The sequence below is a fragment of the Eschrichtius robustus genome, chromosome 1 (genome assembly GCF_028021215.1).
Source record: "Eschrichtius robustus isolate mEscRob2 chromosome 1, mEscRob2.pri, whole genome shotgun sequence".
In the NCBI taxonomy this organism is placed as follows: Eukaryota; Metazoa; Chordata; class Mammalia; order Artiodactyla; family Eschrichtiidae; genus Eschrichtius; species Eschrichtius robustus.
In genome coordinates this window covers 136,575,663-136,593,113 of record NC_090824.1, presented here as the reverse complement: position 1 = coordinate 136,593,113, position 17,451 = coordinate 136,575,663, and the positions used below count along the sequence as shown (strand labels likewise).

General features: G+C 40.3%; 1 protein-coding gene and 1 long non-coding RNA gene across 13 annotated transcripts in view; one reads left to right on the top strand and one right to left on the bottom strand.

The window, feature by feature from the left end:
- The window catches only part of PEAK1 (pseudopodium enriched atypical kinase 1), a 301,070-nt gene that overhangs the window by 9,562 nt on the left and 274,057 nt on the right, over window positions 1–17,451 (bottom strand). For 11 of the 12 annotated variants that reach the window (XM_068556116.1, XM_068556121.1, XM_068556108.1 and 8 more), the window contains one exon: window positions 12,479–13,224. In XM_068556116.1, coding sequence (XP_068412217.1) covers window positions 12,479–13,224 — 746 coding nt within the window. Of the gene's footprint in view, window positions 1–12,478; window positions 13,225–17,451 lie in introns of those variants that run through there. The other variant, XM_068556176.1, reaches the window with a different exon arrangement.
- The window catches only part of LOC137772326 (uncharacterized), a 45,203-nt gene that overhangs the window by 22,141 nt on the left and 5,611 nt on the right, over window positions 1–17,451 (top strand). Inside the window, exon 2 of the long non-coding RNA XR_011075464.1 lies at window positions 4,840–5,115. This is a non-coding gene — a long non-coding RNA (uncharacterized lncRNA). The remainder of the gene's footprint in view (window positions 1–4,839; window positions 5,116–17,451) is intronic.

The window sequence follows — 17,451 nt, the reverse complement described above, 5'->3', positions numbered from 1 at the left end:
ATAAGATATCCTAGAGCTTTGTGAGTAGATAAGAGCATGGATCCTACAACAAGAATTTATGTTTAGCTTCAGATCAACTTGAGATAAAAGTTCAAAGTGATTTACGAAGAAGAAATGATAAATCGTTCAGTCATTTTGGATGCTCTGAAGGAAAATGGTCTGCCTAAATAGCCAAGCTGAGGAGCTAGCACTTCCTTATCTCTTCATCTTATAATATGTAGACAGGCTGGAGAATAATAGGTCACTCTAGTTGTAAGGGCAAAGGAGAAAGGGAGAAGACTGGAGTGTGAAAGAGGAAAACAAAATACCAGGGCTTTTAATTGGCTCATAACCATGAGAACAGTTACAACCAAAACACAGACCTATGGAGATTTGCATAATAGGATTTCTCATATGATGAGTATCTCATAAATCTTTATTATGGAGCCTGCGATGATGTTAATTTAGGTAGGAGTATTATGTTATTCTGTGTACCACATAGTAGCCATTTTTCAAATAATAATAACTTGACTCCTTTAGTTTAAAAAAAAAAACTCAAAATGACCTGACTTCAGGTGATAAATTTCTAGTCCAAAAGTCATTTCAGAAAACGAGCCACTCTTTCCAGAACAAATGGACAGGGTTCTTCCAGCTGGTTGTTGTTTTTTTCCTTCTTCCCTTACCCAGTATTTTCTCTAGCAGAGATCAAGGTAACTTCTTCTCGGCCTCCCATTTTTATTTACTTTTCTTGAAAGGAATTCATACTCCTTCCTTACAAAGCGTAGCTGGCTTGAACTGAAAGATCCACTCCTCAAGAAGAATGATTTCCACAGGACTCCTCGGCTTCACAAAATTTTGAAATAGGAACAAAACTGGAGCTGGAATTTCCCCATATCTTCATGTAAGATTCCCTTTTGTAATGGGAGAAAAATCATCTCATATTTGCCTTGACTATGTATGAGAAAGCCTATTTAAAATGCTGCCAATTTTGACAGACTGTACTGTGTACATTTTCTGAATGGGAAGAAAAGCCCTAGGAGAGCCTGAGCCACAGTGACACTAGAGGGAGCTGCAACATCAAGATCCTGGAGTCGTTTGCACGGAAACTGCAGCAAGAGAACAAAACCAGGCTGGTGAAGGTTGAATCTTGTAAAATATGCCATAGGTCCTCTTTGTGGACAAGTTCTTGGTTCTACGAAGGTGGCAATGCCTAATTCATGAAAAGGGAACACTTCGTGTGAGGAGCACAAGCAGGAAGGGATGCCCATCCTGGGCACAGTGACTCTTGCCTCTCTGCCCACTCACAAGGCACACCTTCCGGAGCTGCTTCTCCAGAGGAAGCCAGAAGAACATCAAAAGGGACAGTCAGCCAGCTGGTAGTTCCACACCCACCAATGTGGACGACACACTGTCACAAAAACAGAGGTTTGAGGGAAACTGAGTGCTTGTCTGAGTTAATAAAGATGAGTGAGAACAGAGAAGGGGAAGGAGAAATATTGATTCCTACCAATTGTGCACTCAAACAAGTGTCCGACAGCTGCTCCTCAAGCTTCCTATCTGTGGAACACAGCATCCTGAAGCAATCTGGCCAGAGGCCCTAAATACAGTGGGGTGGGGGACTCCTTAACCACTGTTAAATCATCTGTTGGAAAATGGGGGAAAAAAATGCTTCCAGACTCAGAGCCAAATTAATCTCTCCTGAGACCTTCTTAGACCCAGGTCAAAATATACAACACTTAACACAAGCCTGATCTTAGTGGGGAAACAGAGTTGACAATGGATCCTCACACACAACCTGAGAAGTTTAATTCCAAACATTCATTTCAGTGCAGGAGCTCATTTTCTGTGTTGCTCATGGCAACTACTCTGCATTATCTTTGAGGCAAATTTGCCATTATAAAGCATTTATGTTTGTTATAATAATCTCAACCTAGATAGCTAACTTTAAAAAAGTAGACTGTGGGGGGCATTGACTGTAAAGCCTCATTAAAAGCAGCTGGGAAGGAGAAGACAGCGTTATGTGTCTAATGCTACTGACCCTTTCAGAATGCCCACGATGCCTGGGACCTGTAAAGAGGGTGTACATCTTGGCTGCCCTTTCAGTATTGCGGAGTGGAATAGATATTCAGTTTAAGGCAACAAAGTAGGGAGGTGGGGGAAAAAGGTGGACATTTGGCAAAACAGGATGGCTATGGAATAAATCAGTTGTTGAATGGGGAGTGGGGTATTATCTGTTCTTACTTACTCTACTTTCCTCCCAAAGGCTTCCTGAAATGCTGGTGTTTGAGGGGTCTGCTCTCTATCCTCTCTTCTCACTGACATACTCCCTTCAGTAAGCTCACGGCTTCAGCCATCTTGATATACTGCTGGTTTCCACATCTACATTTGCAATCCAAACTTGTCTCTGAGCTTCAGACTTATCTATACAATGGCCTACTTGATTCCTCTCCATGTATGTCCCATCCGATAGATGGATGCCTTAAACTCAACATAACCAAACCTGAACTTTTCCCCACCAAATACCCTGTTCTTCCAGTATGCCCTCTATTGGTGAATGGCTCTGTTATCTGTCCCAACATCTAGATGAGATATGAAGTTCACTCTGGATTTCTCCTCCATCTTCATTCCCTGCATCCAGTTAATTACCAACTTCTACTGATTTTGTTCCCATATAACTTTCAAATTATCCTCTTTTCTCCATCTCTATGGCTACCATTATCATTTGCTGGTCTACTACAAAAGATTTCCAACTGGTCTCCCTGCCTCTCATGTGATTCCCCTCAAATACACGTTCTACGTGGTCACCAGAGCCACCTTTCAAAAAAAAAAAAAAATTGGATAAACTTCCTCGTGGTTCCTCATTATCTTCACAGGATAAAGTCCTGGCTTGGCCTCTCTTTCTAGTCTTATTTCTCACCCCTCTTCTGCTTTTGCCACACTGAACTACATGCAGCCAGAGCCCTACTCCTACCCTCCAGGTATTCTCTCTGATTTAGGCTCCTCTTATCCCCTCATACGCCTGAGGGATTCCCACTTACTTTTTTCAAAGTCATCACATGCATCATGTGTGTCAAAGAAAGAAAGTGCTACATACCCTAAACCTCCTTTCTGTTTCACCTGCATCTCATGTACATGTCTCTATTATTACAGCTATCACATTTTTTTTTTTTTTTTTGTCTGTCTTAAGAGCAGATATTTGTATCTTTGGGTTCCAGCACAGAGCAAGGCACCTAGTGCATGCTCAGTATGTCTGCACAAATACTAAGAAAGGTGACATCTGACCTGGTGTAGCCATGAGGCTCATTTACTCAGAACAGCTAGAATATATGCATAGCTTTTATTAAACACATGGAAGTTGGCAAGGTGATGGGGAGGGGGCAATGGCTGACAAATCTGGGTAATAAACACTCATGACCTGACCACACAAATGAGTAAAATCTGAACAATGAGGGCTGTCTGCTGAGTCCAGGCTGCCTTGGAGGCTCAGGGGTTTTGTATTGCACAAAACCACACAAAACAACACTGTTCTTCATCATTCCATTCAATTTTCTCTTTTCCCCAAAGAAAGCAATAATTACAAAATACAGGACTCTTCAAAAATATTCTACATTAGCTTTTATCTTTCTATTATGGGCCCACTCAGCCTAGTATGCCTTCAGCTGACTTCCACTTTATCAGCAGGGATTCTCATTTCCAGCTCGCACTATGCACTTTACAGTTCCTCAGTGAACTTTAAGTGAGACGGATATTGTAGGGAATGAATGGTAGAGGGACAAAAATGAGAAACACTGAAGATCACACACACACTATACCATCTGTGGTATTCTGTCACATTACCCAAAAGCACAACTCCATACAGGAAAGAGTATAGAATGAAAACTGGCAAATTCTAAATTGATATCCATTATTTGGTACAACCTCACTCTAAGAATACAGGCTGATCACTGACTGACCTCAATTCCTTGATCTGTCCAGGAGGAGTACTGCTTTACTTGCTGCTACACAGCTAAGACCTATACACACTCAATGCTGTTACAAATATATTCAAAATGGATTAAGTGTTTAATATATAAATGCTGTCTGGGCCCCAAGTACTCAGAACTCCATGCTTTAGGAATCTGCTATGAGACCTGTCAGGTAGGCCAGGTATTTTACAGCTTGAACTGCTGCAAAAATATTCACATGCCCAAAAAACATTTTGGAGTCTAGAAGAGAAATTCAAGAAGGCAACTGCATAAGATTTTACTATTTTATTTGTGATTTGTACTCATCAAATCTTCTTATGCTCCCACTCAGCATATGGAACAAAAGAAAATCACCTGTGTTCCTGAGCCAGTAATTTAGGCTGACAGAATGCCACCCAGGATGATCACACTAGAGAAACTGAGGCACAGCACAGTTCAATAACCTGCTGAGGGCCCAGACTAGGAATTCACTTAATTTGAATCCCAATTTATAATTCCCGTCTATGTCCTCTCACCTCATTAGTTAAAGCTATGGCTCTCTTTTCCTACTAGACAATTCATTTTGATTCTAGGTTTACATGAGTACTCCAAACTTCTCCTTTCTAAATCAATTTCCAGTTGAGACTTTAAGGCACTTCTGTATGCATTCAGCTCTGAAATAAAGTGGACACTGACCTAGGATGGCTATGAGTCTGTAGAGCTGGCTGCTGATCAATCACTTTCTGGGACGTTCCAACGCTGGGCATATTTGTGTTGAATTATGATCATGAAAGTGGTTTCCTTTATAGCTTTTTCCTTGTCACTAAGCCAGTAATTAATTGCCTGATCCTATAGTCTGAGCTAGTTGTGAATTCCTACCAATCATAGTTATTCCTATTAATGCTTTTTCATTTAGTGTCTTGCTGTCTCGGCATCCACCCAAATGAGATCAACGGAGACTCCAGAGTCAAAATGCAATAAAAGATGCTGGTCTCCACAGTTCACCTCTACTTTATTACAAGCTTTTAACAAGATTCTTGGCATAGCTGGAAGAAAAGAAGCTACTCCAGTGCTGTAATAGGAAAGTGTACATCTTCACTGAGCTTTGTGTGCTCTATCCCTGAGAACAAAGACCAGGACCGCTTTAAAGAGAGAAGATACCTAGTACCACAGAGTTGGAACTACTGGAAAAGTAAGTCAGAAATTTATACTTTTTGCTTATAAAAGATTTTCATCACCTTCCTCGAGGTAATTTCATCAGTTTCTCATGTGGTCTCACATAGCAGCATTCGTTATAAAAGGGTCTCATGACAACAGTGAAAAAAGAATGTCCCACTGACACTGAGCCATAATTTTACCAACTGTCCACCCTGCTTCTGGGCAAAAGGCTGTCATTTGTCCATTCAGGGATAACACTGAGGCACGGCAGGGTCAATCTACTGACTCAGGTATGATATAACAGGACAAGTTCCACGTAGGAATAAGGAGGCAGCCTGCCATAAAGCTAATGACGATATGCAGAAATAATTGTTCCTCTCTGTTCTCAGTTTCTTCCTGTGTAGAATGACGAAGGCCCGCCCTTCTAGAGTTGATGAGTGTACTTTGAAGACTACATGTTTGGTCAGTGGCTACCCAGATTCTTTGAAAGGTGGCAAAAGCAAGGTGGATTTTATTTAGAGCAGGGAAGTTAAGGGCTGGAGGCCAGCCAGCGTGCAGCCACAGAGACAGACGGTCCAATCTACTGCGTCGTGGCTCACCAAATGGTGACGAGGGGATAAAAGGAGACATGAATAACACAGAAACAGGAGCTGAACGGTAAATATTGTCTGGGAATCGATTTGGCCTTTCCGTCACCAAAACACTTAAAAATACGCTGTGCTCACTGCCTCCTCAGCCTCCCCGTTCCATATTCCCACTAACTCTCTGCACTGGATATCCACTTCCACTAGTACCAAGATTGTATTTTTTTTGAGGTTTACCAGAGATTCAACTCCTGCCTTCTCCTCATTCTGCTCAAGCCTTCTGCAATCTTGGACTCTGATCTGTGGGCCCTTGTTCTTTGCTACATCCTCTCCGAATTTTCCTGCTTTAGGTCACTTAGCTGTGTGGGCCTTTTCCCAATTTGCAGACTCTACCACTACAATCTCATACATTCCCACAGTTTGAACTAAATCAAGTTTATGAGAGGACTAGATAAACTTGACCTCCCTTCTGAGTACCGAACTCACATTTTTGTCTGGTTACAGGCTTTCTCTTGACTTGGCTATCTCATGGGCATGCTCCACAGAGAGCTCATCTTTCTGGCTTTTCTGATTCATATTTCAGTTAATGGCATCACCATCCTCCTGGGGTTGCTCCTCCGTGAAATCTTAGCACAGTGCCCTCATCCTACATCCAGCCACGCACCAGACATGGTCGACGGCCTGCCTCAGCTCTTTCACCGCCTGTCCCTTCTTTTCCATGGTCCTATTTCAGGATCTCTTTATTATTTACCTGGACTATTGCAATAGCATAATGACTGGCTTCCCTGCTTCCGATTCTTCTGGACTCTTCCACTGCAGTTTACTTCCAAAATCATTAATCTTATGTCATCTTTCTATTTAAAAATCCCTAATGGTTTCCCACAAAACACAAAATAAAGCCTAACCTCTTAAGCTCATCAATCAAAGCCTCTAAATTTGGTCCCAAATCTTTCCATAGCTCAATTTTCCACTATTCTCTCCATGCACTGTATTCACCCCTAAGAATAGTGTGAAATGGACACTAGAGGCCCTTTTTTATTGGCCCTGAGGTAAGTGTTAACAATGACTTCTTTCATTCATTAATCTTTATTTATCTTACATCTCCACACCACTGTGAACCTTTATTATAACGTCTTGTTTAAAAGTTATTTATGCCTTTGTCTTTCCCACGGGAATATATGCTCTTTGAGGGCAGGGCTTTTGTCTTATTCATATGTATTTCTGTATTCTGTTAAATGTGACATAACAGAGATATCACAACGTTTTATACAGTAAATGTTTGCTGAAAGGTCAAGAAATATTTATTGAATGCCCATTATGTACACGTGGTGCAGTGGATAAGATGTTGCACTCCCAATGCAGGGGGCCTGGGTTCTAACCCTGGTCAGGGAGCTAGATCCCACATGCATGCCACAACTAAGAGTTTACATGCCACAACTAAGGAGCCTGCTAGCCGCAACTAAGGAGCCCGCCTGCCACAACTAAGACCTGGTGTAAATAAATAAATAAATAAGAAGATCAGAGAAGAAAATTCACAGAGCTGGATTCTTTAAGAAAATAGAGGTGTTTTCTAGGTACATGAGAAGAGAGTGGTGAAATAAATAGCTACCATTTACTGAATGCTTACTTTGTGTCAAATGATGCTCTGAGCACTATATACATCTCTATGTACATATTGACTCTCGTGATTTTTCACAATGGCTTTAAGGAGAATGAAGTTTTTCCTCCATTTTACAGATAAAGACACTAGGCTTAGAAAAGGCAAGTAACTGGGCCAAGGTAACACAGCTAATAAGCTGCTAAAGCACAAATTTAAAGCTCAGTATCAAATGATCCAAAATCTCCAATTCCTTAGCTTTTTCAATGAAAAGACATTATGACACCATTTTTAAACAAAATAAAAACTGCCTATAATCCTCACCACTCTGATTTAGAAATTATTTGCATATTACCACTTTGTAGGTCAATTTTTTTTAAAGTTATGGTCATAGTATTTGGTATTCTGCTATTTTAATGTGACATTTTACAAAAAATGTTTTCCATGATTTTATACAGTCTTCATGAGGACCATTTTTAATGGCTGCAAACATTCCATTGGGCTGATATACCATAATTTATTACATTGTTTCCTTAATATCAGGTACTTTGTTTCCAATTTTTGGCAGTGCTAAAATTCTGAGGGATTGTAACATTAGTAGCTTTCTCTCATAATTTTAAGGAAAGATGGTTATGACTTTGAAGGAATGAGAAAGAAAATATCTAAGTGCAGAGCCTATCAAAATATGCTCAGGCTAGTGCCTAATATTAATGAAGAATAATAGTGAGTGACAAAAGAATGTTGAGAAGTAATTTTCCATTATTGTTAACAACAATAATGCAGTTTTATTATATCTTATATATACTTCATAATTTACAAAAGCAGTTTCACTACATAAACACATACACATATAACAATCTTACAAGGTAGGAAGGGCAGTGAAAATCAAGAGAGATTACATGACTTGTTTGGGAATACACAATGACAGATTCAGAATTTGGACTCATGTCAGCTGACTACTTTTCGTTGAAGACCGATACAATTCAGATATCACACTGAATGAAAAACAGAATAAAGCTATGAACTGAACTGTGTCTTCCCAAGAGTCATATGTTAAAGCCCCAACCCCCAATGTGACATATTCTCTCCCCCACCCTCCCAAGCCCTGACATAAGGACACAGCAAGAAGGTGGCTGTCTATAAGCCAGGAATAGAATCCTCCTTTCCAGTCTCCAGAACTGGGAGAAAATAAATTTCTGTTGTTCATGAAGCCATCCAGTCTGTGGTATTTTGCTATGGCGGCCCAAGCAGACTAAGACCTTGTTACTGAGAAGTGGGGCACTGCTGTAACCAATACCCAAAAATGTAGAAGTGGGTTTAGAAGTGGGTTTGGAATTGGGTAGAAGCTGGAAGAGTTTTAAGATTCATAATAGAAAAAGCCTAGATACTTATGAACAGACTGTTGCTAGAAATATGGACATTAAGGGTGATTCTGGTGAGGTCTCGGAAACGAGGAACATATTACTAGAAAATAGAAAAAAAGGTGAGATTTCTAATAAAATGGCAAAGAACCTGGCTAAACTGTGTTCTAGTATTTTGCGGAAGGTAGAACTAGTGAGCAATGAAATTGGATATTTAGCTGAGAGACTTCTAAATAAAGGGTTAAAGGAACGACTTGTTTCCTCTTGACTGCTTATAGTGAAGTGCAAAGGGAGAAAGAACTGAAGAAGGAACTGTTAAGCAAAAAGGAACCAGGGCTTGAAGATTTAGAAAACTCTCAACCTACCCACAGATTGGGAAGGCCGGGAGGAACCTGCTCAGTGCCTCAGGGGTAGGCTGCCCTGGCAGAGAGTCATGCGGGCGGGGCCCCTACAAAGAGCCAAAGGATCAGGGTGCCCAGCAGAGCCACAGCGGTGATGCTATTATCCCAGTGGGCCTGGAGGGCAGAGTACTGAGTCAAAGAGGATTATTCTTGAGCCTTAATATCTAACAGAATTTGCCTTGCAAGGTTTTGGACTTGCTTGGGACCCATCATCCTTTCCTTCCTTCTGATTTCTCCCTTTTAGAATGGGATTGTGTATCCTATCCTTGTCCGCCACTGTATTTTGGAAGCACGTAACTTGACTAGTTTCATAGGTTTACAGTTGGAAAGGAAATTTGTCTCAGGATTTAACAGACCTTGAGTTTCACACATATCTCATTTAGATAATATTTAGATGAGACTTTGGACTTTAGACTTCAGAGTTGATGCTAGAAGGAGTTAAGACCTTTGGGGCTGTTGGGATGGACTGAACATATTTTGCATGTGTTAAGAACATGAATTTTGGGGGACCAGGGGCAGAATGCTATGGACTGAATTGTGAACCCCCCCAATTCATAGGTTGATGTGTTAACCCCCAATGTTACTATATTTAGAGATAGGGCCTACAAAGAGGTAATTAGGGTTAAATGAGATCACAAGGGTGGGACCTTGATATGGATTAGTGTCCTTGTAAGAAGAGACACTAGGCAGCCCCCACCCCTTCAGCCATGTGGGGACTTAGGAAGAAGGCAGCCACCTGCAAGGCAGAAAGAGAGCCCTGACTAGACACTAATTCAGCCGGAACCTTGATCTTGGACTTTCCAGCATTGAGAACTGTGAGAAAATAAATTTATGTTGTTTAAGCCATCCAGTCTTAGTATTTCGTTACAGCTAAGACAACACCCAAAGTTAAGATCTTAGTACTCTATCACTGCAGTGGACTTGTTATTTAAGGGGTAGTGTCCTTTGGTTTTCAAATTGTTAAATTCTAGCACCAACTTCCTTTTGTAACATTTTAAAAGACTTTTAGTCTCCTCAACAGACATAGAGAACAGACTTGTGGTTGTGGAGTTGGCAGGGGGTGTGGGGTGTGGGGTGTGGGATGTGGGTAGGGGGAGGGAGGGATGGACTGGGAGTTTGGGGTTAGTAGATGCAAACTATTACATATAGAATGGATGGACGACAAGGTCCTACTGTATAGCCCAGGGAACTATATCCAATGTCCTGGGATAAATCATAATGGAAAAGAATACAAAGAAAAGAATGTATATATATATGTATAACTGAGTCACCTTGTTGTACAGTAGAAATTAACACAACATTGTAAATCAACTATACTTCAATTAAAAAGAAAAGAGAGAGAGAAAGACAGTCATACCTGTGAAGCTACTCTAAATTCCATTAGTACGGAAAGGGATATTTTAAGAAGACAAACAGTAAAAAGTTGTTTGTGTGAGCCAACTGCTGGTCTTTTTTGCTTATCTCTGCAAAGGTAGGGTTCACAGTGTCCTAGTAGTTTATTCCTTTAAGGTTGTACTATCAACTGGATCCTTCTACAAATGCCTAGAGGGTCTCCAAAGAGACATTTATAGTCACCATTTAGTGCAAAACATCCTTTCCCAAACCTGCCAACAACTCTTGCCACCTGTTCTTTGGAGATTGCTTTTGCATCATTACAAGCAAAGAAATCAATACCAAACCACTGATTTGGGAAAGAGACAAGGTTGCACAGCAATAATACATAAAGTTAGTCAAGCCCTACTTCTTAGTTGTTTTGAACAACAGATAGTTCAATGTCCCCTTCTGAAATAGGTACTCATCTTGCTTGCGCTGGCGATCTTGTAGCAATACAGGCCCAAGATAGATGAGGCCGCATAACTCCAACCGGTGTAACAGCTCTTGAATGCTACACAGAATCTCAAAATGCCTTTTTAGACTCAACAGTAACGTATTAACTCGAATCTAGATCCTCTCTCTGCAGTTTACCCCTCAGTTTATTTTAAAAAGTGTGGGCTGCGGCACAGGGTCACTCTGCGAGTGTCACCAGAGAGTGAAGTGGCTTAGGTGCTGCGAATGCAGGGAGCAGCCAGCTGAAGGTCTGGTGCAAAAATATATTCTGTCTTGATAGACAGGCAAGACCAATCGTTTACCTTATCCATTAATTTACTAAGACACCATCTGGTCTTTCTAAGCCAAATTAACACGTACAAGTCGTTTAGATATGTTAATTAGTTCTGAACCAGGGAACAGAATCAGTAAAAAGGGACTATGGGAAGGGAGAGCACTACCTTAAGTTTACACAGAGCTTTATGTTTTTAGAAACTCTTTCACATGCATTATCTTACTTGATCCCAACCTCAGTCCCACAAAGTAGATGGATCATTGTTGTAAACATCTGAAAGAGGAGGAAACTGAGGCTCAAAAGATTGTTGTTCTCCTAAAATAATCTAGGGAAGAAGCTAAGGGATAGTGAAAGAAGTGAATACCTATCAGGGGCGTTTTGTTCTCTTTTAGCCAAACGGCCCCATAAGATGGGTACCATTCTTATTCCTTTCTAAAGCTGAGGAAACTGAGACTTAGAATAGCAACTTGTGACAGAGCTACTAAGTGGCAGAGTCAGGATTTGAACCCAGATCTTTTGGACTTCAAAGTCCATGCTTTATTTATTACATTGATGAAGCCTATGGCCTACTGTTACAGTGAATGTAATTGCTCAAGAATTCTTGATTTTAAGAGTTTTAGCGTTCTTAAAGAAGTGGGCTGTCTGGTATGGGTGATATACATTTAAGAAGTTAATATGTGACATAACAGACAAAGTGTAGGCTATGGAGTCAGAGAGATCTGTGTTTAAATCCTAGCTCTACTAATTGCTAGCTGTGTGACCCTAAGCTTTATTCTCCTCATCTGTCAAATGGATAAAAAGATCTTAACCCCATGAAGTCGATGTGAAGATTAAATTATATAACACTAAAAAGTTCCTGGTACATCAACAAATATTGGTTACCTTCCTCTATAAAAATGTTTCTCCAGGAAGCAGAGGAGTTAGAAAGCAGGGATAGACAAGGGTCTCTTATTTGCTAGAGGATAAAGACAGAAGTATAGAATGGAAGGCACATAACAGACCTCATTTGTACAGGAAATCTTTGCAAACAATCACAGCTCAAGTATTACCTACTTCAAGAAGAATTCTCTGGCATCGAGAGTCTGGGTTAAGGTCCTTCTAAGCTCCCACAGAATTCTGTTTACTTCTATCTTAGCATTCAGTATACTGTGCTATAAGTCTGTCTCTTTACATACCTGTTTTCTCCTCTAGATAATAAGTTAACCTCTCTTCTATCACAATATCTGGTGTAAGGTAGATGCTCAATAAGTTTTTGCTGAATGGAGGAATGAAGAAAAAAAAAAATAAAACCAGACCCATCTCAATAACAGTGTGTTGGAGAAGGTTAAAATCAGATTTACAAAACTTTCTTACCTTGACTGCATAGTTATTAAGTGGATCTTTTGCATATGAAGCTGTGTAGTAAACTGCATCACCTGCCTCACAACATGGCTTGTCACTGGTTAGCCTGAAGTCTGACCAGCTGTCCACCCCAAAACGGAGCTGGTCTTTCTGCCCAGCCATGAAGAGGTCTTCGCATTTAATAGCCAGTTTCTTCAAGGCATCTGTATGAAGGCTTCGGATTTTACCCACCACTTCTTCACGATTCTCAAGTCCTCGATAAAGTGCGTGTCTCTGTGGCTTCTGGATACCCCGGCCCTGTCTACAAGAGGGACCACGCCGGCTGGACAGGGACTCTGTGCTATTGGAAAATCTATCCTTAATACTGAGAGTGGTTAAGCTGGAGATGCTGTTTGCTGCTGAGGGCACAGGTCTCTCCTTGTGCAAAGGTCTCTCCAAGGAGTCATAAGACTCAATGTCCAGTCCCTTGAGTTCATAACTGATTGAAGAGCCAGCACTGCTGGCATCCCAGTTCGGGTCGATATCATAGGTGGGATTAGCCATGACACAAAGAGTAGTTTCCAGGGATTTTTGGAGGTCTTTGGAGATTGGCTCTGTATTGGCTCTTATGATCATTTTCTTTGGCAGTGGGGGTGGTGTAGGTTGAGAAGCATTAGGTGCTTCTTGGTCTGTTTTCCCACCAAAGGCAATGGCATCATCCGAAGCTCCCTTAGGCTGCCGTGGATGCTTGGGAGGTATCATGGCTGCTCTAGATTGCCCTGTATTGTTTTAAAATAAAGAAAGAAAGGGGAAAAAAAGAATAATTAAGTGAAGTTTTCATTCTTGTTACATAATTGAAACTTAAGCAGAAATAAGGGAGGTGGCCACGAGAATATAAGAAGTCAATGCTTTAATCCAAAAATGGTAAAAGAAAACAAAGAACAAATAGCTAAATTTAAAGGTAAGAGTTCAAGACTTGATGGAAGCAACAAATGCGAACAATGTCTCCGTATTTCTTTGCCATAGGAACAGGGCAAAGGGCTTTGTTTTCAAGAAGGAATTCATATTCTCCACTCCTGGCCCCAAGAGTGCTGTATTCACCACTCTAGAGTACTAACGAGTGACAGACACTCAAATAACTGTACTGTGACAGAACAGAGATGATAGTATTTGTGGATAAAAAAAAATTACTTGGGAGCATTATTAAAAACAATTGGGATTAGCAAATGAGACCACTAGACTGGTGCTCAGAAGATACTATTCTATTCTTTTAACTTTGTTCCAAAGTTACATTGTATTGTATACAGCACTTGTCATTCTCCATCCAATACATATGAATACAATTTCATAAACCATGTTATTTCACTTCACTACAGAGATGGATTCCAACACCACTTAAACTGGTCTATGTATAAGATCCCTGAGATTGTGGTAAGGGGAACCATGTATATGAGCAGTCAACTGCTGTTTCAAACATCATTCACAAACTCTTACATGATTCTGTTTTATTTTGGGGGGCATATAAACTGTGATTTGAGAGATGCTACTTTTGAAATTCTCTTACAACAAGCTCTAGTTACAGGACCAGTCATCTTTGTTTCCTTTCTAGAATTTATGCTTAGAAGAAGATAAAACGCATAAGTATGTGATCAATGACACCTTCAGGACTTATTGTATAATGGGGAAGGAGCATTATTTTTTTAAAGACAGAGAAATATACCATGAAAGTTTAACAAAAGCTATTAAAATCAGTAATGTTATTAAAATGAAATCTCCACTCAATATTTCAGAGTTAGAGCATAATGCTCTGTTATGGGTGGAATTATGTCCTCTCTCCCAAAATATACTGAAGTCCTAACCTCTGGTACCTGTGAGTGTGACCTTATTCGGAAATAGAGTCTTTGTAGAGGTAATCAAGTTAAGATGAGGTCATTAGGGTGGGCCTCAATCCAATATGGCTGGTGTCCTTATAAGAAGGGGAAAATGTGATATGAAGACACACACACAGGGAGAACACCATGTGATGACAGAGGCAGAGACTGGAGTAATGCAGTTGCAAGCCAGGGATGCTAAGGATTGATGGCCACCACCAGATGCTAGGAAGAAATAAGGAAGGATTCTACCTAGAATCTCGGAGGGAACGTGACCTTGCTAACACCTTAATTCGCCTCCAAGCTGCCAGAACTACAGGAGAATAAATTTCTCTTGTTTTAAGCCACCCACTTTGTGGTACTTTGTTATAGCAGCCCTAGAAAACTATGCTCCTACTGATGATTAGACAGAACAGAAGGCATCAGATGGTCTTGAGGATGATAATGAATAAAGATGGTGGCTTGTTTTATTAAAAATCATGTCCTTGTAGCAATGCCAAGGGGAAGCACCATATAAACTGTGATTATAACAACAATATACTCCATTTCCCACATATGCAACTCTCTTCAAGAACACCCAAGAGTTTACACAAACTATGACAATATATAAGCAAACCTAAGGACGCCCTTTCTCCACCAACAGCATGTAGCAATATTCTTTTATAAGGAACAGAGCTACATTACATATAAATAAGAAATATGAATATATAGACAGCATGAGAATGAGACAGAGAAAAGAGTATGAGAATGCTAAGCTCTAAGAGGGCCAGGACTTTTGTTTTACTAATTGCTGTACCCTCTATGTCAAAAATCAGGGCCTGTATATAATTGATGCTCAATAAATATTTCTTGAATGACTAAAGGAATAAATACTTAGGGCTAAAAGAGGCAAAACTGTATAGGTACCTGTAACAAGCAAAGATACTGAATTAATAATTTACAAAATCCCCACAAAGAAAAGTCCAGGACCATATGGCTTCATTGATGAATTCTACCAAACATTTAAAGAAGTATTAAAACCAATCCTTCACCAACTCTTCCAAAAAATAGAAGGGGAGGGAACACTTACCAACCTGAAACCTATGACAGGCCAATATTACCTATATATCAAAACAAGAGAAAGACATTGCAAGAAAACTATAGACTAATATCCCTTATTACTAGGCACAAAAATCCTCACAAAATACTAGCAAACTGAATCCAGCAACACATGAAAAGGATTACACATCACAACAAATTTGGATTTACCCCAGGAATGCAAGGTTGGTTTAACATCTGAAAATCAATCAATGTAATACACCATGTAAACAAAATAAAGAGCAAAAAAACCTCACGCGGTCAGCTCAACAGATGTGGAAAAAGCATTTCAGAAAATCCAATACTTTTCATAATAAAAACACTGAACAAACTGGGAAAAGAAGGGATCATCCTCATCCTGATAAAGGTCGCCTATGAAAAACCAAGAGCTAAATCATACTTAATGGCAAAAGACTAGATTTTTTCCCCACGAAGATTAGGAACAAGACAATGATTTCCATTCTTGTCACTTATAGTCTACATTGTACTGGAGGACCCAGCCAGGGAAATCATGAAAGGAAAAGAAATAAAAACATGCAGATTGGAAAAGAGGTAAAATTACCTCTATTCACAGGTGACATAATCTTGTATATAGGAAAGGCTAAGGAATCCACAAAAAAACTATTAGACCTAATATACCAGTTCAGCAAGATTGCAGGATATAAGATCAATATAAAAAATCAATTATAACCTAAATAGACATTTCTCCAAAGAAGATGTACAGATGGCCAGCAAACACATGAAAAGATGCTCAATATCACTAATCATTAGAGAAATGCAAATCAAAACCACAATGAGGTATCACCTCACACTGGTCAGAATGGCCACCATCAAAAAATCTAGAAACAAAAAATGGAGAGGGTGTGGAGGAAAGGGAACCCTCCTGAACTGTTGGTGGGAATGTAAATTGATACAGCTACTATGGAGAACAGTATGGAGGTTCCTTAAAAAACTAAAAACAGAATTACCATATGACCCAGCAATCCCACTACTGGGCATCTACCCTGAGAAAACCATAATTCAAAAAGAGACATGTACCACAGTGTTCATTGCAGCACTATTTACAATAGCCAGGACATGGAAGCAACCTAAATGTCCATCGACAGATGAATGGATAAAGAAGATGTGGCACATATATACAATGGAGTATTACTCAGCCATAAAAAGGAGTGAAACTGAGTTATTTGTAGTGAGGTGGATGGACCTAGAGTCTGTCATACAGAGTGAAGTAAGTCAGAAAGAGAAAAACAAATACCGTATGCTAACGCATATGTATGGAATCCAAAAAAACTCTACTGATGAACCTAGTGGCAGGGCAGGAATAAAGACGGAGACATAGAGAACGGACTTGAGGACACAGGTGGGGAAGGGGAAGCTGGGACAAAGTGAGAGAGTAACACTGACATATATACACTACCGAATGTAAAATGGATGGCTAGTGGGAAACTTCTGCATAGCACAGGGAGATCAACTCAATGCTTTGTGATGACCTAGAGGGGTGGGATAGGGAGGGTGGGAGGGAGGCTCAAGAGGGAGGGGATATGGGGAGATATGTATACATATAGCGGATTCACTTTGTTGTACAGTGGAAACTAACACAACATTGTAAAGCAATTATACTCCAATAAAGATGTGAAAAAAAATCAATTGTGGGCTTCCCTGGTGGCGCAGTGGTTGGGAGTCCGCCTGCCAATGCAGGGGACATGGGTTCGAGCCCTGGTCCGGGAGGATCCCACATGCCGCGGAGCGGCTAGGCCCGTGCGCCACAACTACTGAGCCTGCACTCTAGAGCCCACGAGCCACAACTACTGAGCCCGCACACCACGGCTGCTGAAGCCTGCACGCCTAGAGCCCGTGTTCCGCAGCAAGAGAAGCCCCTGCTACCCAGCACAGCCAAAAATTAAATAAGTAAATAAATAAATAGCCCTTAAAAAAAAAAAATCAATTGTATTTCTATACACTGGCAATGAATAATCCAAAAGTTAAATTAAGAAAACAATTCCATTTACAATATCATCAAAAAGAATAAAGTATTTAGGAAAAAAATTAGGAAATTAA